The sequence below is a fragment of the Phyllobates terribilis genome, unplaced genomic scaffold (genome assembly GCF_046119375.1).
Source record: "Phyllobates terribilis strain yellow unplaced genomic scaffold, ASM4611937v1 Scaffold_2__4_contigs__length_985480577, whole genome shotgun sequence".
Classification (NCBI taxonomy): domain Eukaryota; kingdom Metazoa; phylum Chordata; class Amphibia; order Anura; family Dendrobatidae; genus Phyllobates; species Phyllobates terribilis.
The window spans coordinates 579,581,902-579,607,795 of NW_027362762.1; the positions used below are offsets into that span (position 1 = coordinate 579,581,902).

General features: G+C 42.3%; 1 protein-coding gene across 6 annotated transcripts in view; it reads left to right on the plus strand.

Moving 5' to 3' along the window:
• Positions 1–21,646, plus strand: part of TADA2A (transcriptional adaptor 2A) — a 193,124-nt gene extending 171,478 nt beyond the window's left edge. For 3 of the 6 annotated variants that reach the window (XM_073666411.1, XM_073666417.1, XM_073666416.1), the window contains 3 exons: positions 2,267–2,310; positions 8,459–8,532; positions 20,110–21,645. In XM_073666411.1, the coding sequence (XP_073522512.1) occupies positions 2,267–2,310; positions 8,459–8,532; positions 20,110–20,301 (310 nt within the window). In that variant the 3' untranslated portion in view covers positions 20,302–21,645. Of the gene's footprint in view, positions 1–2,266; positions 2,311–8,458; positions 8,533–20,109 lie in introns of all 6 variants that reach the window. The other 3 variants (XR_012288948.1, XM_073666414.1, XM_073666415.1) reach the window with 3 other exon arrangements.
• The last annotated feature ends 4,248 nt before the right edge of the window (positions 21,647–25,894 follow it).

A 25,894-nucleotide genomic window follows, 5' to 3' on the forward strand; every position in this document is an offset into this window, starting at 1 on the left:
CAAAGTAACCTGGGCTTCCATAACACCCCAGCAGTGCCACAGGCTGATCGCCTCCATGCCACGCCGCATTGATGCAGTGTTTGATGCAATAGGAGCCCCAACCAAGTATTGAGTGCATTTACTGAACATCCATTTCAGTAGGCCAACATTTTGGATTTTAAAAACCGTTATAAAGTATTCTAATTTACTGAGATAATGACTTTTGTGTTTTCATTGGCTGTAAGCAATAATTATCAACATTAACAGAAATAAACACTTGAAATAGATCACCGTTTGTAATGACTTTATATAATGAGTTTCACCTTTTGTATTGAAGAACTGAAATAAATGAATTTTTTGATGATTTTCTAATTTATTGAGAAGCACCTGTGTATAGATATAAAGATACCTGAGGAAGGCAGTTGTTCCTGCCGAAACACGTTGTATCCGTTTTTTTACATTCTTATGCTTGAGCAATAAATTTTATTTGTGGACAAGAAGTTCTTAAAATCATTACTACGGGGAGCGCCGCCACTATCGAATTGGATTATTTTCCATTGAACCCTATCCTATCCTGGTATGCATGGCACCTCTCATCCCTATCCTGGTATGCATGGCACCCATCATCCCTATCCTGGTATGCATGGCACCCCTCATCCCTATCCTGGTATGCATGGCACCCCTCACCCCCAATCCTGGTATGCATGGCACCCCTCACCCCCAATCCTGGTATGCATGGCACCGCTCATCCTGGTATGCATGGCCCCCTCATACCAAATCCTGGTATGCATGGCCCCCTCAGCCTAATCCTGGTATGCATGGTACCCCATCCCTCATCCCTATCCTGGTATGTATGGTACCCCTCATCCTGGTATGGATAGTACCCCTCATCCCTATCCTGGTATGCATGGCACCCCATCCCTCATCCTGGTATGCATTGTGCCCCTCATCCCTATCCTGGTATGCATGGCACCCCCACATCCCTATCCTGGTATGCATGGTACCCCTCATCCCCAATCCTGGTATGCATGGTACCCCTCATCCCCAATCCTGGTATGCATGGCACCCCTGATCCCCATCTTGGGATTCATGGCACCCCTCATCCCTATCCTGGTATGCATTGTGCCCCTCATCCCTATCCTGGTATGCATGGCACCCCCACATCCCTATCCTGGTATGCATGGTACCCCTCATCCCCAATCCTGGTATGCATGGTACCCCTCATCCCCAATCCTGGTATGCATGGCACCCCTGATCCCCATCTTGGGATTCATGGCACCCCTCATCCCTATCCTGGTATGCATTGTGCCCCTCATCCCTATCCTGGTATGCATGGCACCCCCACATCCCTATCCTGGTATGCATGGTACCCCTCATCCCCAATCCTGGTATGCATGGCACGCCTCATCCACAATCCTGATATGCATGGCACCCCCTATCCACAATCCTGGTATGCATGGCACCCCTGATCCCCCAATCCTGGTATGCATGGCACCCCTCATCCACAATCCTGGTATGCATGGCACCCCTCGCCCCCCATCCTGGTATGCATGGCTCCCCTCACCCCTTTCACCCTGCACACACATACAAAAAAAAATAAACACTTATACTCACCTTTCTTCCCTGTGCTCCAGCACTGCTGTGTCCTGTTCTGCCGGATGCCGGGGGAGGAGTGTGGTGCCGGAGTACACGCATGCCCATACCGTACTGTCCGGCGCCATTTTGCTGAAGACACACTGCAAATGTGTCTTCAGTAAATTGGCGCCGGATAGCGCTATGCGCAATGTGCCGATTCCGACGCCTCACTCCTGCCCCGGTCTCTGGTGAACAGAGGAGCCGCGGCAATGCTCCTCTCGGTCAGGTAAGTATGGCGCCGGAGATCGCGGTATACGTTCAGTGCCTGCGCATACTGCGACCTTCGGTGCCTTATACTCCTCTTACCTGTAACGGCTCGATGCGATCTTCTGTCTGGAGCCAGACTGCGCAGGCGTGTCGCTCTTGCGCTGTCTATAAAGATTTCTGACATGCATCTCCCGTTATATTATAGAGATATATATAATTTTGCATCAAAATATTTTTTGTGCTGTGTTTACTATTTTTGTTTTTTTTTATATATATATATTATAAATTTTTTTTTAAACACACATAGTTAGACCATTTAACATCATATTGGTTCATCTAAAAGATGTGTGTGGTCAACATTGTTGGATGAGTTATTTATTTATTTTTGTTAAACTCTTGAATCTGAGTTTTTTCTTAATGTTCTTGTTTATTTGTATTTTTTTAGTGATGCTGGTTTACTTCAGATTGCTCCTATTGTTTCCAGTTCAGGTATTTATCCCTGCAGTTCATTCAGTAAATTTACATATTGTTCTTTAAAGACGTTGTTTGGTGAAAACTAGATATTACCTATCCATTGGGTAGGTGATGACTTATTAATCGATGGAGTACACTGCTGTGACCCTCCACAGATCAGCAGATAAAGGCATTAGAATCGAGTGGCAGTGCACAAGCTTGACGTCGTCCCATTTATACCCGATGAGGCTGCCCAGTGCTTTGCTTTGCTATTTTTGCAGCTCCATTGAGAATAAATGTTCAGGCATCCAACCTGATGTTCCTTTTTGTAACTGAGGACTGCTGATCGGTGTGGGTCCCAGTGGTCATACTCCCACCAATCATTAAGTTATCACCTATCCTGTAGATAGATGACATCTTGTTTTCACCGGACAACCCATTTAATGTGGGTTTGTATTTGTTATATATGAATACAATTCTGAATGAGGAAATACTCTTCAAATAATTTCTTGGTGTCATAGTCATGTGAGCTTTTCACATTGATTAAGCTTGTGATTCCGAACCAAAGTGGTTATCCAGAATGAAAATGTCAAAGCAAGGGAATAGTAGAATATAACCAAAACAAAATTCCTGTTCAAGTATAGCAAACACTTGGGATTTGTATAAAATTTAACTTTTACTTCAATCTCTTAAAAATTATTTCATAAAGTGCAGAAAATAGTGCTTAAGACAAACAAATAGTGACATTTATATTGCACTACCTTCCACCCAAAGGCTCGACCACCCTTGCCTCCCTGGTGATCTCAAATATTATCACCTTTTTTTGGTTACGTGTGTACTTATTGTCAATCTGGCATCTCAATGTGTATATATATAAAGAGAGAGAGAGAGAGAGAGAGATCCAGCCACCTAGTTGTTTCTCTATAACATACAGGTTGTATAGTGGATAGGTATAAAAAACACTTGTTCAATTTCTGAATGGCTTTGATTGCTGAATGCCTAAGATATATCAACATATGGGGTAAAAGGTTTAAATTACCACTCATAAGCCAAACTTTCTGGTCTTATTATCTAAATGCCCAATGGGGCATCAAGTCTAGTTTAGTGTCAAAGGAGCACCTCACTCCCAAGACCAAAATTATCAGTGCAATATGCAAGACTGTTTTTAATCCAGCCACAAAATACCTTAAAGAAGGGCCAAGTGTGACCAAATCTTATGCAGGAAACAACAAAGTAAATATTTAGCCTGCAAATAGAGGAGAGGAAGGAGACAGTGGAGATCAACTCCAGGTAAGGCTATGTGCCCACCATGCAGAAATGCTCCGGATTTTTCTTGAGCGTTTCTGCATCTCCCTGGCAGAAAAAACGCATGCGGATTGTACATGCGTTTTTCCTGCCAGGGACATGCCGATTGTACATGCCGATTGTACATGCGGATTGTACATGCGTTTTCCTGCCAGGGGCATGCGGATTGTACATGCGGATTGTACATGCGGATTGTACATGCGTTTTCCTGCCAGGGGCATGCGGATGTGAAGCGTTCTTCACATGCATTTCCGCATGCGGGTTGTCAAGCGCTTTCCAAGCGATTTTAGCATCACTTGGAAAGTGCTTGACAACTTGGTCATACTATATAAATCCATGCAAACGGCATGGATTTATATAGCGTGACCGAAAGAATGGTAAAAAATAAATCTATACTTACCTTCCGATGGCCCCCGGTGTCCTGCTTCACTCCGTCCTGGTTTGCCAGCAGCTCGCGGTACACTGAAGGACCTGCCAACGTCAGCGGTTGCGTAACCCGTCACATGACTAAATGACGTCAGCGCAGGTCCTTCAGTCCACCGCGATCTGCCAGCAAAAAAGACAAGTAGACCGGGGGCCATCAGAAGGTAAATATAACATTTATTTTTTATTTTATTCTTTTTTTTACAGGTTCTATGGTACCCGGGTCCGGAGTAGAGTCTCCTCTCCTCCACACCCGGGTACCATCCGCACATTGAAACGCTTGGATTCTGCATCTACATATACAGTATACAATGCAAGTCAATGGCGGCGAAATCGCAGCGCTTTCGCAAAATAATTGGTAGTGCTGCATTTTTTTCCCCAATGATAACACGCAGCGGAAATCTCCGCAGCATGTGCACAGCACATGCAGATTATCATTGGGGAACATGGCAGGCCTTCTACCAAGCGTTTTTTAAGCGTTTCTGTAGCGTTTTTGATTTTCAGCTGACTAAATTATGTCAACGCAGGTCCTGCCAGTACACCGCGGGACACCAAGGAGAGAGGACTAAAGGTTACTCTGCCTTTGTTTGTATAGTGGTGTATCAACCCTTATAGAACCTGCCGACACTTTTTTCATCACTTTTAGGAATCATCAGGGGAGCCTTCTCTGTCTTATGGCCACCTTATTGGACCTTTATAACGTCTGCCAGACATCCTGGCTGCTGTGGTAAAGACTCACCAGCTTGCTCACCTTCAAATTATCTGTGTCATCTAAACGCCGCCTTCAGCGCGTGACGTGTGTCAGGTCCCTGGACCGCATTTCTGTTCTTCAGAACACACATCCGGCTGGTGGAATGCAGGTGCCCGTGATGACACACAAAACGTCACTTCCAGTGACCGCGTCCATCAGAGCCGGCATATTACTTTGAGAGCTCTATTCCAGATCAGATGGAGAAGGGGTACAACCTCTTTTCCCATGCTAACTGGGAATAGGTGGCCTTACAGAAAAGCAGCTGAATAATACAAAACATGCTGGGGAAGTATAGGCTTGGCTAGGTGATTGTTTGGAAGACTGTTATCTGGAGTTGATCTACAGTGTCTCCTTTGTCTTCTCTATTTTCAGGCTAATTACAGTAGTGTTCAAAATAATAGCAGTCCAATATGACTAACCAGATTAATCATTGTTTTTGCTATAAATTCTATTACCACATGTCAAACAATTTACCAACAGACTCAGCATTCATGATCTGCAGGTTTTTGAGTCTTTGTATTTGAATAATTGAAAGGGTGTGTGTTTAAAATAGCAGTGTGGAGTTCAATTCATGGGGTCAATCATTCTGTGAAGAAACAGGTGTGAACCAGGTGGTCCTTATTTAAGGGTGAAACCAGCAGGCTGTTCAGCTAAAATGATCTCCAATGCTTTAAAATGGAAAGCAAAACAAGAGACTTGGAAGAAAACAGAATACTGTCATTCCAGCTATTCTTCAATCCATTCGAATGGTAAAGGCTCAGCCAATGATCAGCTCCAGGAGGATCAAAGACAGTCTCAAGTTACCTGCGAGCACTGTGACAGTTAGAGGATGCCTGTGTAAAGCTAATCTCTTAGCAAGAAGTCCCCACGAAGTCCCACTGTTAAAAAAAAAAAAAAAAAAAAAATGTACTGAAGCGGAAACAATTTGCCAAAGAACACATCAACTGACCTAAAGAGAACTGGAGAAACATTTTGTGGACTGATGAAAATAAAATTGTTTGCCGGATGACCCCAAATGCTGCCTTCAAGCCACGGTACACTCTGATGACAGTGAAGCATGGTGGTGCAAGTATCATGATATGGGCATGTTTCTCTTACTATGGTGCCGGACCTATTTACCGCATACCAAGGATCATGGACCAGTTTGCATATATTAAAATACTTGAAGAGGTCATGTTTCCTTATGCTGAAGAGGATGTGCCCTTGACATGGGTGTTTCAACGAAACAACTACCCTAAACACACCAGTAAACGAGCAAAATCTTGGTTCCAGTCCAACAAAATTGAGTTTATGGAGTGGCCAGCCCAATCCCGGACCTTAATCCAATAGAACACTTGTGGAGTGATCGAAAAAATGCAGCTTCTGAGGCAAAACCAACAAATGCCAAAAGTTGTGGGATGTAGTCAAAGCATCCTGAGCTGGAATAACAGTTGACAGGAGCCAGACGTTGGTTGAGTCTGTGCAACATAGATGTGAAGCAGTTCTAACAAAAACTGTGGGTATGCAACTAAATATTAGGTTAGTAATTCACAGGAATGCTAAATCCTCAAAAAAAAATGTACATATTGTGAGTTTGTAAAGACAAATGCAGATGCTGCTATTTTTTAGAACATCCTAATGTTCATTTTTTGTTATATTCGGTAAAGTAGTTAAAAATTAGATACATTTCTCCATGTTTTGGATTAGATAACAGTGTGCAATGTTCCCAATGCATGGAAATAAAAAGTAGTATAACGATTTTGTGCTTAACTCATGTTTTTGAACACACTGCTGTTATTTTGAACACAGCTGTGCTGTAGATTTGTGATCAAGTTACCGTATTTTTCGCTTTATAAGACGCACTCCCTCCCCCCTCAGATTTGGGAGGAAAATAGGGGTGCCTCTTACAAAGCGAAATCACCTTATCGGCCGCGGTGGACTGGGATCCCGAAGATGATGGAGAGGCAGGAGATGCTGCTGGGTCCCGGAAATGCTGCTGAGGCAGGACGGGGTGTTCGAAGTCGGGAGATGACTGCGGTCCCCATGCTGTCTGCCAGGTTCTGCTGGAGGTGTTCGGTGGTGTTGGGGCTCCGCCGACTTTTTGTAGCAGCCACAGCCCCGCGCCTTCCATACTGTCCTACGCAGTGGACCCCGGGACTCCGGGCGGCCATTTTCCCGGAGTCCACCGCATAGGACAGTATGGAAGGTGCGGGGCTGTGGCTGCCATAAAAACACCCCGTCCTGCCTCCGCAGCATCTCCTGAAGCGCCAGCGGCAGCCTTGGGACCCCCCTCTATCATCACCGCCCACCCCAGGTAGGCTGATTATAATAGGCATCAGTGTATTAAAAAATTTTTTTTCCTATTTTCCTCCTCAAAATTTGGGGTGCATCTTTTATAATCCACAAGATACGGTATTTATTCATTAAGCGCACTTTTGTCATATATAGGCCAGGGTGGAAAGTACTGATGTTTGTTTACTTAAAATTGTGCAAACTTGTTCTACGCATATATAGTTAAAGGGAGATCACATGGTCATACATGTCCTTATAGACAGTGATGCTTTGAATATTTTTTTTCTCGGTACGAGGGCCATTTCACACTGCCTTCTTCGACACGTTTAGTGGTCCCGTAGGGGTTTTTGTCTGAACCCCCAAAATGGGATTTGGGTATATGCGCCGAAGGGGCTATTGACTCTATATATCGTATTAAGGAGGGAGCCACCTAGTAGACAAAAAGGGGTCATCTGTTACATATCAATTCAAGTATCATAAAGAAGAAAAAAAGGATATATGTAGACCAAAGTGATCACCTCAAACTATTTTATATTTATTAATACCAAATAACAAAAGCAAGACACAAAAAGCCACATACTTTGTATTTCTTATGCATATCAAATCTGAAGTTATGACAATTCTGTTTACAATATGTCCCTGTTTTGAGTTTAATATACATGAGTTTAATATACATGAGGTTACAGTTGCACAATGCACTTTACTTTGTGTATCTAGTGCATATTTTTTTATCTGAAACCACAGGATAGGATCACCTGGCCTATATCTAGACCAGGTTGGTTGTCTTTGTTCATATAACCATTTTAGTTCTTTTTAAGTGTTTTTAAAAATTCTTTTTGTGGCTTATTTTTGTTATTAATAAATAAAAAATAGTTTGAGGTGATCACTATGGTTTACATGGATCTTCTTTTTTTTTTCCCTCTTTTCTGAAGGGGCCATTGGCTATAATTGAGCCGACGAAGTCAACGTGTTCTACACCTATTGGAGGTGGACAGCTATATGTAGTAAACTACGTCTTCTAGTCCGTCTCCAGTAGGCGTATGCGGACGAAGATCATGCACAACAGAACACATTTTGACTATGTCGGTGCCATTAAAGTCAATTACCCCATTGGTTCATATGACTTGCAGGGGGTTTGGACATAAGTCCAGACGAGACTAACAGATGTAGGACAAAGCACAGTGTGAAAGCTCTCTTAGAGTGCACGCTACTCATTTGTCAGATTGAACAAGATTGATTATTACATTGGACTGATTATATCATTAGAAAAGCATGAATTCTGCAGATAATTTAGCATTTGCTTTACCATGACTGTGTCTAATGCATTTTTAGAATAAATATTGATCCCCTGTACACAGCTGGATAATGGATGTGTGAATAAACCTTTAGTACCAGCCACAATTTCAATAAATGCTATAATTATATATGTTCTAGGAAGAAGAAGTGCTCCTCCTCTAGACTTAACTGGACTTCCTGGGACAGAAAAGCTCAATGATAAAGAAAAAGAGGTATGGTAATAAGTGTTTTCAGACTCGTCAGTACCATTTATGTTGTCACATAAGACCCTATATGCATACATATGCTATTATAATATAGAGTGGGGAAAATAAGTGTTTGATACACTGCCGATTTTGCAAGTTTTCCCACCTACAAAGAATGCAGAGGTCTGTAATTTTTATTGTAGGTACTCTTCAACAGTGAGAGACAGAATCTACAAATAAAAAACAGAAAATCATTGTATGATTTTTTTAAAAATTACATTGCATTTTATTGCATTGCATGACATAAGTATTTGATCACCCCCAAACCAGCAAGAATTCTGGCTCTCACCGACCTGTTAGTTTTTCTTTAAGAAGCCCTACATCTCTGCACTCATTACCTGTATGAAAGACACCTGTCCACACACTCAATCAAGCTCTCTCCAACCTCTACACCATGGCCAAGACCAAATAACTGTCTAAGGACACCAGGGACAAAATTGTAGACCTGCACAAGGCTGGGATGGGCTACAGGGCAATAGGCAAGCCGCTTGGTAAGGATGATTCTGAGAAAGGTCAGGAATCAGCCCAGAATAACATGGAAGGACCTGGTCAATGACCTGAAGAGAGCTGGGACCGCCGTCTCAAACATTACCGTTAGTAACAGCCTATGCCGTTGTGGATTAAAATCCTGCAGGGCTCGCAAGGTCCCCCTGCTCATGCAAGCACATGTCTAGGCCCGTTTGAAGTTCTCCAATGACCATCTGGATAATTCAGAGGAGGCATGGGAGAAGGTCATGTGGTCAGATGAGACCAAAATAGAACTAGTTGGTATCAACTCCACTTCCGTGTTTGAAGGAAGAAGAAGGATGAGTACAAGCCCAAGACCACCATCCCAGCCGTGAAACATGGTGGGTGAAACATCATACTTTGGGGGTGCTTTCTGCAAAGGGGCCAGGATAACTGTACGGTATTGAAGGGGAGTCATGTATCACGAGATTTTGGCCAACAACCTCCTTTCCTCAGTAAGAGCATTGAAGATGGGTCGTGGCTGGGTCTTCCAATATGACTGACCCAAAACAAAACCAGGTCAACTAAGGAGTAGCTCTGTTAAAAGCATTTCAGGTCCTGCAGTGGCCTACCCAGTCTCAAGACCTGAACCCAATAGAAAATCTTTAGAGGAAGCTGAAACTCAATATTGCCCAGTGACAGCCCCAAAACCTGAAAGATCTGGAGGAGTGGGCCAAAATCCCTGCTGCAGTGTGTACAAACTTGGTCAAGAACTAAAAGAAATGTCTGACCTCTGTAATTGCAAACAAAGGTTTCTGTACCAAATATTAAGTTCTGTTTTTCTATTGATCAAATAATTATTCATGCAATAAAATTAATTATGTAAAAATCATACAATGTGATTTTCTGTTTTTTTTATTTTTAGATTCTGTCTCTCACAGTTGAAGTGTACGTATGATAAAAATTACAGACCTCTCCTTTCTTTGTAGGTGGGAAAACTTGCAAAATCATCAGTGTATCAAATACTTATTTTCCCCACTGTATATACTGTATTTTCATACAATAATAATAATATTTTTATTGATATAGCGCCAACATATTCCACAGAGCTTTACAATTCAGACAATTTCCAGACATTATCGGCACTGTCCCCATCGGGGCTCACAATCTACATTCCATATCAGTATGTCTTTGGAGTGTGGGAGGAAACCGGAGAACCTTGAGGAAACCCACACAAACACGGGGAAAATATACAAACTCCTTGCAGATGTTGTCGTTGGTGGGATTTGAACATAGGACCCCAGCGCTGCAATGCTGCAGTGCTAACCACTGAGCCACTGTGCTGCCTATAAGACACACACTTTTTTCCTCCAAAATTTAAAGGAAAGGAGGGGGGTGCATTTTATAATCCAAATGGATACTTGTTGCTGTGGATGGGGAGGGGAGTTGTAGCAGCAGCGGCGGAGGAGCGGGGCACAGGAGGCAGGAGCCGGCGGCTGCAGCTCTTGCGTGTGCCCACTGAATATTCATTCTCCTTAATAGCGCGCAGTGTCAGCCCAGCCGCCGGCTTCCTGCAGCGACTCGGCGGTCACGTGTGTCCGCTAATAAAGAGCATGAATATTCACTACTCCCTACTCCCATGGACGTAGGTAGTAGTGCCAAACGAATAGATCTTCTGCAACCAATTGCAGGGTGACTGTCTGTCACATCTGACACACCTGTGACAGGGTGCCATGCATGCAAGGATGGGGATGGGGTGCCATGCATACCAGGATGGGGGGCCATGCTTACCAGGGTGGGAGGGGGGGGCCATGCTTACCAGGGAGGGAGGGGGGGGGGGCATGCATACCTGGGTGGGGAGGGGGGGCCATACATAACAGGATGGGGATAAGGGTGCCATGCATACCAGGATGGGCCAGGGCCCTGACCTGCGGCGGAGGGGTGGGGGTCAAACTCCCCTTCGGGGACCCCGCCGTGCTATGGGGCCCGTGAGGCGGTGGAGCCTGGTGCCAGTGCCTGCAAGTGTGCCCCCCCTGCTTGCTCAGGGCCCTGGCAATTGCAATACTTCTCCCTGTTCCTCAGCAGCTCTGGCATCTTCTGACAGTCTGATGTCTCGGGTCAGAGCGCGCGATGACGTCGCCAGCACGCCCTCTGCTCTGAGCGTCACAGTGCAGAGAGGCGGAAGACTGCAATGCTGAGGAGTCCGGAGGAGAGGTGTGTATTTCATTTTTTTTATGTAAAGACCAATATTTGGGGCCCATAGTGCATGGAGCAATATATGGGGCCCATACTGCATGGAGCAATATATGGGGCCCATAATAGTGTATGGAGGACTATGTGGTGCTCATAATAGTGTATGGAGGACTATGTGGTGCTCATAATAGTGTATGGAGGACTATGTTGTGCCCATAATACTGTATAGAGGACTATGTGGTGTTCAAAATACTGTATGGAGAACTATACTGTTCAGTCTAAAAACGGATGTATCCCTCCCAGGACATGCACTGTGCGCAGTGAGGATTCACCGGTTTCTGAGCTATTGTAGAATTTACAAAAGATATCACTCGTAATGTAAGAAGTGAAATCTTTGGCATTTTACTATACATATATTTCTCTGCCGTACCTGTGCATCATGAATTGTGGTATGTGTTAAAGGGACCCACTCACACTCTTTTGCCCCGGGCCCACGAAACCCTGGAGCCAGCCCTGACCTCCAGAATTGTGAATTTGAAAGGTCTGAACAGGTTCGTGTTATACCGACCCTTCAAGATGTAGTCAATAAAATCGGCTCTAATACTTCTGTTTGCAGGTTGCTACATGAATGTGGTGGACCTAAAAGATGCATATTACCATGTTCCAATCCATGCGGAAGATCAAACATTTTTGAGAGTGGCCCTGCCTATAAACAAGAGTATCAGGATCTTGAACCTTCGGTCTGGCCATGGCTCTGAGAGTATTCACAAACCTCATAGTGGAAATGACAGCACATCTTCGGGAGCAGGATATTCTAATAATCCCATACTTATGATTTCCTGGTGGTGGGCAGATCAGTAGAACATTGCAATTGTCAGCTTGCAAGGGTCAGAACCATCTTAGAGGGATTAGGTTGGCTGCTACACATAGGAAAGTCAAAATTAGTGCTATCAAGAGTTCAGTGCTTCTTAGGTCTTATTTTAGATTCAGTAAATCAGACCTGTCTCCTACCGAAAGAGAAAATGCGCAAAATTATGACCTTAGTATCATCGGCAACAAACCTACCATGACTCTCAGGATGGCAAAGTTACTATTGAGGATCCTGACTTCATGTATCCCAGCATTCCTGTGGGTTCAGTTACACTGAACACAAATACAGCAGGAGATACTGGTAGGTGAGAGAAGGCTCAGAGAGGCTGTTTGGAAGAAAAAACGTAGCCTTTCTAGAGTAGCAACCATTGCTATGTTATGGTGGCTGAGGGTAGAGAATCTGTTGGTGGGGGTCCGATGGATGTCATAACTACTGATGCAAGCATAAATGGATGGTGAGCGCATCTGAGAGACTGTGTAGTCCAGGATATCTGGTCAGAAGGCAAGAGAAGGTGTTCGTTGAACATGAAAGAACTACTGGCGGTAAAATATGCAATAAAAAAAATTCTCTAATCTCTTCAAGGACTTCATGTTCGCATCCTGTCGGACAATCGAACTACAGTAGCTTACATCAAAGATCAAGGGGGAACAAGATCCCGCTCTCAGAAGAAATTTTTCAGATAGCAGAGCAACACCTTTTGTCTTTAACAGCATTGCACATGAAAGGAAAAAGACAGTGCTGACTTCCTAAGTTGTAATCAGCTGAGGCAAGGAGAAAGGGCTCTGAATCAGATAATATTTAAGCAGATTGTAGATCTATGGGGTCCTCCAAGCAGAGACTTGCACACAAGCAGGCAGAACAGGAAGGTGAACAAATTCTGCTCGCTAAATCCAAACTAAAATCCCCATGTGGTAGATGCTTTTCAGATACCCTGTAACTTCAACCCTAGCCTATGCCTTTCCTCCAGTAATATTGATTCCATCAGTGCTGAGGGATGTCGGGGAGGACCGGGTGAGAATAATTCTGATAGCCCCATTCTGACCCAAAAGACCCTGCTTTTCATGGAAGAGGATGATGTTCATCTCTGATCCATGGATCCTGACAGAATTCTCAGATCTGCTCATCTTAGGTCCGGTCTGGCTACTGCAAGCGACAGATCTTCATTTAATGGCCTGAAATTTGAAAGGTCACTATTGATCCAAAGAGGTTTTTCGCCGAATTTGGTATCTACCTTAAGAGTAAAAAAAACAGTGACGACCAAAATATATGGTAGAACTTGGGCAAAAGTTCCTGTTTAGTTCGGGAGACTGCCTGGATGGAAAAATACCAATTAATTCTATCTTAGTATTTTTCCAGAAAGAAATGGAGCTTGGGCTATCCACCAGCACTCTTAAAGTCCAGATTTGCAACCCTAGGGGCATAGTATAACTGTAACTTGGCAGCCAACAGATTGAAAACCAGGTTTATTAAAGCTTTTGTTATGTCCAGATCAATCCCTAGTCTGAAGGTGCCTCCCTGGGATTTGAACTTGGTTCTAGAGGCATTTACTAAACCCCCTTTTGAACCAATGTAAGGGTCATCTGTGTGACTTTAAAGACTGTCATTCTAGTAGCGTTGACTTCAGCCCGTAGAGTTAGTGATATACAGGCCTTGTCATTTTACCATCCATTTACACCGAATTTTGAAGATAGGTTGGGTCTGGTCTTAAGACAACCCTATCTCAGGAAGGTGGCCAGGAAGTTTCATAGATGCCAGGAGATTATTCTGCCCTCTTTTTAAAATGAACCTAAGAACCCAAAAGAGAAAAATTTCACATGCTATATGTTAGACAGGCTCTAGTTAAGTACATGTTAGTGACAAAAAGTGGATGAAGAGTCAGTCCTTGTTTGTTTATTTTCCAAGTTTCTAGGAAAGGTGTCAAGGTGTACCCTAGCTAGGTGTATTTAGGGAAGCCATTAGATTAGCCTATTCCTTTATTGATGTGTCAGTCCCAGAGAATATAAAAGCTCATTCTACTCAGGCTATCGCAACCTCTTGCACAGAGAAGGCAGGGGTGTCAATCAAACAGATATCTAAGGCAAAACCTACAAAAGACAAAAATATTTCTCATACCCTACCATCATTATATATAAATGTAAAGCAAAGTTGCATAATAAATATAGGGTACTTAGTGAACTATTTTTGATCAAAAAAAGTATACAAGCCGTCCCACCAGCGGCAAGGTGACCCTAAATTGGGACGGTACCTATACTGCCTATATTAAAAACCTTACTGTATATCAAAGTTGAAGTAATGCATATAAAAGGGTAGACAAATAGGACCGGGTCCCAACTCCAGACCACCTAGGCCCGTGGTAAGCTACATATATACTAATCAGCTCAACAAAGGGGATGCCACACCCTTAAATTGCACAGAATGCAAACAAGACAAAAAGCCAAGCAATGTGAACTGAGGTCTAAGATGGTAGACATGCAAGAAATAGGAGCATGTTTTGTCTTTTGTAGGTTTTGCTTCTTTTTGCTAGTGTGAACATGCTCCTATTTCTTGCATGTCTACCATCTTAGACCTCAGTTCACATTGCTTGGTTTTTTGTCTTGTTTGCATTCTGTGCAATTTAAGGGTGTGGCATCCCCTTTGTTGAGCTGATTAGTATATATGTAGCTTACCACGGGCCTAGGTGGTCTGGAGTTGGGACCCGGTCCTATTTGTCTACCCTTTTATATGCATTACTTCAACTTTGATATACAGTAAGGTTTTTAATATAGGCAGTATAGGTACCGTCCCATTTAGGGTCACCTTGCCGCTGGTGGGACGGCTTGTATACTTTTTTTGATCAAAAATAGTTCACTAAGTACCCTATATTTATTATGCAACTTTGCTTTACATTTATATATAATGATGGTAGGGTATGAGATATATTTTTGTCTTTTGTAGGTTTTGCTTCTTTTTGCTAGTGTGAACATGCTCCTATTTCTTGCATGTCTACCATCTTAGACCTCAGTTCACATTGCTTGGTTGTTAGATATCTAAGGCAGCAACATGGTCCTCTCCTTCGGCCTTCTATAAACATTCTAAGCTTGATCTATCCTCCTCTGCGGATCTATCCTTTGGAAGAAGGGTTCTACAGGCAATAGTCCCTCCCTAAGGTGGATTTGGTTTCTCTGTAAATCTCATAGGTGGTGCTGTCATTGTCATGGGCGAAAGGAAAAGACTAAGTTACTTACCGGTAATAGGATTTTCCAGAGCCCATTGACTGCATCCTTATATTTACTCCCTATAACTGGGTTTGTGTGCGCTAATTAAGTTTGGGTGTGTGGTCTAGAAGATGTTGGGTTTATTGTCTGGTGACGGTATGTGCATACAACTGTTTGGAGGTCCTCTCATGCTCTGTAACGCAATTGATGCGGGGGAGAGGTGCCACCCTTTTATTCAGTAGATTCCCAGTCCTTGTGGGTCTGATCCCCTCTCATGTGGTGCTGTCTTGGGCACTGGAAAATCCCATTACCTGAAAGCAACTCAGTCTTTTCCTAACAAATTAATTTAAGTCAATGTTGCAAAAATGAGTACACCACAATGAAAGTGTTAGGCAATGTGCACACTTCGAGTATTTGGTGAGGTTTTTTTTACTTTAGTAGTTCTAAGCCAAAACCAGAAATAGAACAGTCAGAGGAAAAGTATAATAGAAACACGTCACCACTTCAGCAATTTTTCACCTACTCCTGATTGTGGCTTACTAATACTGAGGTAAAAAACTAACCAAATATTGAACGTGTGCACATGGCCTTAGGAGCAAAGCTAAAGTTTAGGCTGCAAAATTCTAATTAACTAGGCTTTAACCACAGGTAAGTAATTATTCATTAAATAGCTGTGTGCATAAAAGCTGAGTTAGTATCTGGGATCCAGACAGACTCTTGCATCTTTCATCCAGCCACTGACGTTTCTGGATTGTGAGTAATGGAGAAAGCAAAAGAATTGTCAACAGATCAACAGGAAAAGATAGTTGAACTGTATAACACAGGAAAGGGATACAAAAAAATATCCAAGGAATTGATAATGCCAGTCAGCAGCGTTCAAACTGTAATACTACAAATCATGGAGTATTGATTTGTAGTTTTGAATAAAATATACTTTTGTACATAGGAGTGCATTGTATTGCTTTTTTTTTTTGTTGGTTTAAATAATTTCCTATTGATGTAGCACCCTTATTACATATTTTGACTGTGCATCTTCATAGTTAATAAGTGTATCACAGCATCAACATCCACCTCAGACCCTGATGCGCATTTCTACCCAACTTCACCCAGCGGTTCATTCCATGCCTAGAAGACTTAGTGCTATACTTGAAAATCTTGGAGGCCATACAAATTACTAGAAATATAGTTTTTGATGTGGCGTGTATTCATTATTGCATCAACTAATTTTGAGTAAAATTTAAGCTTTTATAATGAAAGTTATATTATTAACCTTACTTTCATGTTATGGATTAAAAAAACATTCTGTGAGTCTGTCTTGTCAAAAATGTTGGAAATTGTTCTTGTGCTAAAGGATATAATGATTAAAATCTTGCTTTTCAAAAGGAGTGTACTGATTTATGCTAAGCACTGTGTGTGTATATGTATCTACACTGCTCAAAAAATAAAGGGAACACTCAAATAACACATCCTAGATCTGAATGATTGAAATATTCTCATTGAATACTTTGCTCTGTACAAAGTTGAATGTGCTGACAACAAAATCACACAAAAATCATCAATGGAAATCAAATTTATTAACCAATGGAGGCCTGGATTTGGAGTCACCCCCAAAATTAAAGTGGAAAAACACACTACAGGCTGATCCAACTTTGATGTAATGTCCTTAAAACAAGTCAAAATGAGGCTCAGTATTGTGTGTGGCCTCCACATTCTTGTATGACCTCCCTCCAAAGCTTGGGCATGCACCTGATGAGGTTGCGGATGGTCTCCTGTGGAATCTCCTCCCAGACCTGGACTAAAGCATCTGCCAACTCCTGGACAGTCTGTGGTGCAACGTGACGTTGGTGGATGGAGCGAGGCATGATGTCCCAGATGTACCCAATCGGATTCATGTCTGGGGAACGGTTGGACCAGTCCATAGCTTCAATGCCTTCATCTTGCAGGAACTGCTGACATACTCCAGCCACATGAGGTCTGGCATTGTCCTGCATTAGGAGGAACCCAGGGCCAACCGCACCAGCATATGGTCTCACAAGGGGTCTGAGTATCTCATCTCAGTACATAACAGCAGTCAGGCTACCTCTTGCGAGCACATGGAGGGCTGTGCAGCCCTCCAAAGAAATGCCACCCCACACCATTACTGACCCACTGCCAAACCGGTCATGCTGAAGGATGTTGCAGGCAGCAGATCGCTCTCCACGGCATCTCCAGAGTCTGTCACGTCTGTCCCATGTGCTCAGTATGAACCTGCTTTCATCTGTGAAGAGCACAGGGCGCCAGTGGCGACTTTGCCAATCCTGGTGTTCTGTGTCAAATGCCAAGCGTCCTGCACAGTGTTGGGCTGTGAGCACAACCCCCATCTATGGACGTTGGGCCCTCATACCACTCTCATGGAGTTGGTTTCTAACCTTTTGTGCAGACACATGCACATTTGTGGCCTGCTGGAGGTCATTTTGCAGGGCTCTGGCAGTGCTCCTCCTGTTCCTCCTTGCACAAAGGTGGAGGTAGCGGTCCTGCTGCTGGGTTGTTGCCCTCCTACGGCCCCCTCCACGTCTCCTGGTGTACTGGCCTGTCTCCTGGTTGCGCCTCCAGCCTCTGGACACTACTCTGACAGGCACAGCAAAGCTTCTTGCCACAGCTCGCATTGATGTGCCATCCTGGATGAGCTGCACTACCTGAGCAACTTTTGTGGGTTGTAGAATCCGTCTCATGCTAGCACGAGTGTGCAAGCACAACCAACATTCAAAAGTGACCAAAACATCAGCCAGAAAGCATTGGTACTTATTGAGGTGTGACCTGTGGTCCCCACCTGCAGAACCACTCCTTTATTGAGGGTGTTTTGATAATTGCCAATAATTTCCATCTATTGTCTATTCCATTTGCAAAACCTCATGTGAAATTGATTGTCAATCAGTGTTGCTTCCTAAGTGGACAGTTTGATTTCACAGAAGTTTGATTTACTTGGAGTTATATTTTGTTGTTTAAGTGTTCCCTTTATTTTTTTGAGCAGTGTAAATTATATTTAGTTTGTCATTAGATGTGGATTAATGAAGACTTCTTTATTTTTTTTCCAACTTGAAAACTGAGTGGTGCTGCTGTTTTTGAGGCTTTAAAGGGAATCTGTCAGGTCCCCCGTGCCCTCCAATCCATCAGCATTCAGCTATATGTGATTATACCCCCTCCCTAACCATCCTTGTGTAATGTAATTCCGTTAAATAAATGCTTTAAAAAGGATTTAAAACCTCTGCTTTCCCTATGCTAATGAGGACTTTGGCTAGTCGATGGGGCGTTACCTGCCCCATACTAGTCGACCCTCTTTCAATGTTATCACGCCCCTGTGGGCGTGATAAAATAATTTACACGAGCTGGTGTCATTGCCAGCTAATGCAAATCTGCGTAGGCATGCTGCTCATTTTGGTAGCATCACTGCGTCTCTGAAGCCGGGAAGCAAACACCCACAGGGGCGTGATAACATAGAAAGAGGGCTGACTAGTCTGGGGCAACTAACGCCCCATCGACTAGTCAAAGCCTAATTAGGGAGAGGTTTAATTTCATAAAGCTGTATGCTGCTGGATAGGAGGGCATGTGGGACCTGACAGGTTCCCTTTAGGTACTTCAGACCTTTTTGGGGTTTGAGAAGGATTTGCACCCTGAGCCAAGACCAGATATTGCCTTCTAGTTTTCTACCATGTGTAGAACCAACCCCATTTATATTTCTATTAGGCATGAATTTCTCCAATTTTTATGCAAAGTCTGATCAATGACAAATTGTTTTGATTAGTCGAGCTTGAATTATTTTCTTAATGTAAGATTGATCTTAATACAATTGTGTATTTACTTGATGCCATGAAGACATGAGTCTCTATAAGGAGTTAGATACATAAAATAAAATAGTTAATTTTATTTTATTAAATCGGTATTCCCATCCCCAGGGTCCTATCCCAATATGTAGTAGGTGTGATGATAATAATAGCAAATACCTCCAATTAGAAATGTAGTATAGTTCTTCTGATAAGCTATATTTCTTATCCCATGTGCAGGGCATTGCAGTAGCTTAGATATCCATGGATACGACCACTCCTATAGCAACAGTTAGTTAGTTGTTGGTGGTCAGAACCATTGACGCCTAAGCTACTGCAATGCCCTTCATATGGAGTAAATTACATAGTTTACTATAAGAACTATACTACATTTCTAATTGAAGGTATTTGCTAATATTATTATTACAACTACTACATATTGGGATCTTTGATATAGGAATACTACTTTTAACTATTTATTCCTCTGTTAGATGCAACAATTAAACTTTAATAAATTGATGCACATGTTCTCATGCCTAGTTATTGTTGCTGCATACTTGTTATGGTGTACTGTTGTTGTTTTAATTCCCTTACAATGTCTACAGGTGCATCTCCCTAAATTAGAATATCATCAAAAAGTTCATTTATTTAATTTCTTCAATACAAAAAATGAAACTCGTATATTATATAGAGTCATTACAAACAGAGTGATCTATTTCAAGTGTTTATTTCTGTTAATGTTGATGATTATCGCTTACAGCTAATGAAAACACAGAAGTCTGCAGCTGTGCTGTGATCCTATCTGTGCGAGAGGATCGCAGCACTGACACTCGGCTCAGGCTCGCAGCAGGGCAGGAGCAGAGTGTCCTTAGCATATCGCATCGGATACCATACGCTAGTGGGACCCTGGGCTAACTCTGTAGTCCCTCTACTACCCATGTACATGAGGATGAAGAAAAAAATATGTTGCAAAGAAACCTTTCCTCTCAACATAAAAATCAAGAATACTTTCTAAAATATTTCTGTTTTTGTTTTACAGCTGTGTCAAGTGGTGAGATTGGTCCCTGGAGCTTATCTGGAGTATAAGGCTGCCCTTGTTAATGAGTGCAACAAACAGGGAAGCTTACGGTTGGCACAAGCACGAGCACTTATAAAGATTGATGTTAATAAAACCCGCAAAATTTATGATTTTTTATTGGAAGAAGGATACATTACAAAACCACAGCCATAAATGACTCATTTCAGTATCGTAATGTTCATCAGAGACATGGCCTGGTAATTGTCTGTTTTCATGGGTAAATTTATGTTTGTATGGTAACATTGTAGTTTCTTGCAGGTGAATAATTTTGTTATGCAACTGAGGTTTCCAGCAATTGTTAAAGGGAACCTGTCATGTGAAAAAACAATGTTAACCTACTGCTATGGGGTTAATCTGCAGGTTAATATCTTTCTGAAGCTGTTCAGCTGACGCACTGAAAACCCAACTACTGGGAGAAAATCCTCCTGCTTTCAGTCATAGAAGTGCGGCTTCAAGCACTGCTCAGTACGTAGTGAAGTGGCATCTTTAACTATGCCCCCGACACTGACTGCTGGCTCTGCAGTGCATCAGTACGATCAGTGCTGAGGGCTTGGTTACAGGCGCCACTCACTATGTACTGAGCTATGATTTGAAGCCTCACCTCAATGACTGAAAGCCCGAGGCTGTCGGAAGGATTAACGTTAATTTCCTTCCGTTAGTTGAGCTTTCAGTACGGCATTCGCATGGCTTTGGAACGCTTTTAACCTGCCGAATAACCCCATATCTGCAGATTATTTCACATGCCAGGTTTCCTTTAATATTTGTAAAATATAGGCTAGCTCCCATGGATCTGAACAAGTCTCCAACTTTGATCCTTTTTTGTCAGTAATATTTATTAGCTGCAATTGTAGCTATTCTGAGAATTACCTCTTAGACCCCATACACACTACGATTATTCTGTTATGTCATTATTTAAAATAGGAAAATAGATAATCTCTATAGTGCCATAACCAATAGATAACGGGATCTCTAATCATGATTCACACAACAATCACTTTCCCACTCAGCACTCTGTCAAAGGGCGTTCACCTGAATAACCGAAAACCGGTAGTTAGATGTACTTTAGACATACCTTTAAGTTTTATATTTTAGATTCCAAAATTAATCAAACACCACTAGAAAGGGGTTCTAGTGGAGTTCAAAATTTTAGCCCTCTGTTTTATTTAACATGTAGACTATGCTACTGTATTCAGTTTTTTAGGTATTCAGATGCAAGCACCCAACAGAGTGCGGAGAACCCAGCCTACAAAGAAGCAAATACCCAAGCAGATGCGTTAAACAATGGCTCACCATAAAAATGAGCATGTTACTCAAGTAACACTAGTGTGTAAGGAGCTTTAGCTGATAGTATACGGTATTCATTAAAAGGGAATATAAAAAAATATTAATTCAAGCCAGCATGTTTTGTGTTTGATATAGTTTGGTTATAAGAGTTAAATGCAACACAGTATTTCACTGTGGCTACAAAATAGACATAATGTAAATGTGAGCAACACATTATTAAATAAAATTGTATTTTTTGTATATTTGTTTCTGCACATATGTCATCTTTTATTTGTCGGGTTATATGGTTCAGATATTCAGATATACCTCTGATTATTGGTGATAAAGTAAATTCCATATTGCCACACTAATTGCAGAAAAACACTTGCAATGGAAAAGTGCTTTGAAAGGAGTTTCTAAAGATTAATCCTCTACTTTGTGATCATTAAAGGGAACCAGACAGCTTCCTCATGTCCCAAACAATAATGCAATGTCTTTAAGCTACCCTTTATAACGACTTCCAGCTAGCCCCTTTATTTTGTTTTCTGTTTAACTAATTTCCATAAAAATGTTTATTTAATTTGGCCAATCGAGGGGGCATTTTCTTTCCCTGGATTAATCGTCGCACTTATGTTATGTCCCCTCATCGGCACTTTGCAAACCTTTGCCTCCTGACAATGTGAACTGAAGCTGGGACCCCCTGACATCATTATCAGCTCACTGTGCATATTCCGGGTGGCAACAGTGACAGATGCTGTTACCACCAGCTTTGCAAATCTCGTGGTTTGTTGTGTCCTACATCACTGTTGCCCCCCCTGAGCTTGTGCAGTGCGATGATGAAGCCGAGATGCGCATTGTCAGGGAAGCAGAGATTTGCTAAGTAGCGTGATATGATTAGTGGGATGATGAGTCCTCGGAAAGAAAGTGTCCCCATTAGTGATGAGCGAGCACTAAAATGCTCGAGTACTCGTTGTTCGAATCGAGCAAATTGGAATGTTCAAGTGCTCGGACCGAGTAGCGAGCGCAATGTAAGTCTATGGGAAACTTGAGCATTTTTCCTGCGGCTCTCCCCGGCGGTCTTCAGAGGGCCTAAAAATTGCCCAAATCTATGGGAACAGTGCTTAAATGACATGGGAACAGCATGGGGAAGACCCCTGGAAGCATTTCTGACTCCCAGGTCAATGCTGTCAACAACGTTGTCAAAGGTATTAAGCCACTTTTACGGACTCACAATAAAACATACAAAAACTAAACCATAATGGATTTTCCTGGGAAATATATTAAGGAACATCCTTTCCAGTCTAATGACTTGAATAAAAGGCAAAATAAATAACCAAAAACAAAAATGCTCCTCCACACCTTGGGCTATGTTCACACGTAGCGTTTTTATTGCGTTTTTGCACTTTTGCATTGCTTACAACAAAGACAAATGCATTCACCGGGAAATGTAATTTTATCATTTTACAACCTTATCTGGCCATGTGGTGTGACACATCATTAGACACATCTTGTTTCATTTATGATGGAGGGACTCTGAAGGTCACAAAGACTATTTTTATAGGGCCATCAGGCGGCCCTTACTATTCTTAAAGGGCCAGCAGTCGGCTATGCTTTGTTGTTCCCATTATTAACGAGTGGGTCTCCTATACTGTGATTACGTATGCAGTGACTGAAACGGCTGCCAATACAGTTTGCCTATGCAGTGAAGCAACGGCTGTGAAAAATTTGGAGGAACTTCAATGCCCCTTGCAAGAGATGTAGAGGTCGGAGGGCCTGCAAAAAATCTTCCCATTATTAGGAAGTGGGTCTTGCCTATTCAGTGAAGCTACAGCTGCCAAAAATTTGGAGAAACTCCAATGCCCCTTGCAAGAGACGTAGATATGTTGATATGGTACATATGGTGGTGGAGGATAAAGATGCGGAGAAGGAGGAGGATAAGAGCAAATAGACAAAATCAGGCAGCGTATACCCATGTCTGGGTGTGAAGACAGGTGCATGGGAATAGTTAGACCTCCCAAAACAAAGACACTGTATAATTGCGCCTGCTCTGTGATAGTCTCAGGATTCTGTTTCAAGTACAGAGAGCATCATAAAGACCAAGGAACACACCTGGCAGGTCCGAAATACTGTTGTGGCGAAGTTTAAAGCCGGATTTAGATACAAAAAGATTTCCCAAGTTTTAAACATCTCAAGGAGCACTGTGCAAGCGATCATATTGAAATGGTAGATTTGCAGTGGTCTGATACTCCTTCCAAGACTCGGCCGACCCTCTAAACTTTCATCTCGAACAAGGAGTAGACTGATCAGAGATGCAGCCAAAAGGCCCATGATCACTCTGGATGAACTGCAGAGATTTACAGCTGAGGTGGGAGAGTCTGTCCATAGGACAACAATCAGTCGTACACTGCACAAATCTGGCCTTTATGGAAGAGTGACAAGAAGAAAGCCATTTCTCAAAGATATCCATAAAAAGTCTTGTTTGAAGTTTGCCACAAGCCACCTGGGAGACACACCAAACATGTGGAATAAGGTGCTCTGGTCAGATGAAACCAAAATCGAACTTTTTGGCCACAATTCAAAACGATATGTTTGGCGTAAAAGCAACGCAGCTCATCACCCTCAAAACACCATCCCCACTGTCTTACATGGTGGTGGCAGCATCATGGTTTGGGCCTGCTTTTCTTCAGCAGGGACAGGGAAGATGGTTAAAATTGATGGGAAGATGGACGGAGCCAAATACAGGACCATTCCAGTCGAAAACGTGTTGGAGTCTGCAAAAGACCTGAGACTGGGACGGAGATTTATCTTCCAACAAGACAATGATCCCAAATATAAAGACAAATCTACAATGGAATGGTTAAAAAATAAACATATCCAGATGTTAGAATGGCCAAGTCAAAGTCCAGACCTGAATCCAATCGAGAATCTGTGGAAAGAACTGAAACTGCTGTTCACAAACGCCCTCCATCCAACCTTAATGAGCTCGAGCTGTTTTGCAAGTTAGATTGGGCAAGAATTTCAGCCTCTCGATATGCAAAACTGATGGAGACATACCCCAAGCGACTTGCAGCTGTAATCGCAGCAAAAGGTGGCGCTATAACGTATTAACTCAAGGGGGCCGAATAATATTGCACACCCCACTTTTCAGTTTTGAATTTTTTAAAAAAAGTTTTTTGGGAGTCTACTCCCATGCAGCCCTTTACACCCAGATATGAGTATACGCTTCAGGATTTTGTCTATTTTATGTCTTCCTCCTTCTCATCCTCCACCACCATATCACCAGGGTGATCATCATGCAACACCCACATCATTTTTTAAGGGTGTTTGATGCCCGTAGGATCCAATAAATTTCGTTCCACTTCACGATTGTGTCCCACTTGTTGATTCTTCCCAAAAAAATTAGAATTTTATATCTTTGTTTGAAGCCAGAAATGTGGCAAAAGGTAGAAAAGTTCAAGGGGGCCAAATTTATGATGCTCGTAGGAACTATTTTTAGAGTCCTACCTCTAACATTCTATAAAGTATATATGTATGCCCCCCAGGGGTAAATGTTTTTCAGCCCATGGGCATTAGCAGCCTAGAAGACTCACTTCTTAATAATGGGAAAAAAAATTTGACTGAGGCCCTCCACTATTTCTCTACAAAGGGGTATGTTGGAGTGCGTCCTAATTTTTGGCAGCCCTTGCACTATATTCTACAATATTGCATCTCTTATCTGCAATTCGTGTATAAGTGAGCTATTGCACTATGGATAGCGTATTACCTGCATCCAGACAGGGATTATTGCCTTTTACTCTTGCTGCTGCAAGAAAACAAAAAAAATATATGTTCCATATTTATACTACTGTTACCTTTCACATGTCCCTATTCTAAATGCAGCTATCATCAGCTGGAAATGAGTGTTCATTCTGGTCGCATACATCTTACACTATAATTTGATTACTTTTTTCCAAAAAATCAGACAGATTCATGTTTTTTAACACAATCGGCACTCAGAATTTCATGAAAGAGGGCAGGGTTGCTTGTTCCTCCAAAGTTTGGTGCTGTCAAGTACCAAAAAAACCCTTTGAGGCCAGTTAAAATCAATTTTTTTTATTCTAGAATATTACCTCTCTTATCTGCTATTTGTGTACAGGTGACCTATCACACTATGGATAGCGTATTGCACTCATCCAGCCAGAGATTATTGCCTTATACTGTGTGATGCGCCTGCAAAAAAATATATATTATTTTCCCTTTTGATACCGCTGTTATTTAGCATCTGTCCCTATTGTAAAAGCAGCTATCAGGTGTGAATCAGGTGGCTCTTATTTAAGGGTGACGCCAACACATGTTGTACATGCATTTCTCCTTGAAAGCCTGAGTCGTTCGATACATTGTTCATAAGAACATCGTACTTTGATTAAAAAGTTGATTGGAGAGGGTAAAACTTATAAAGAAGTGCAGACAATGATAGGCTGTTCAGCTAAAATGATCTCCGATG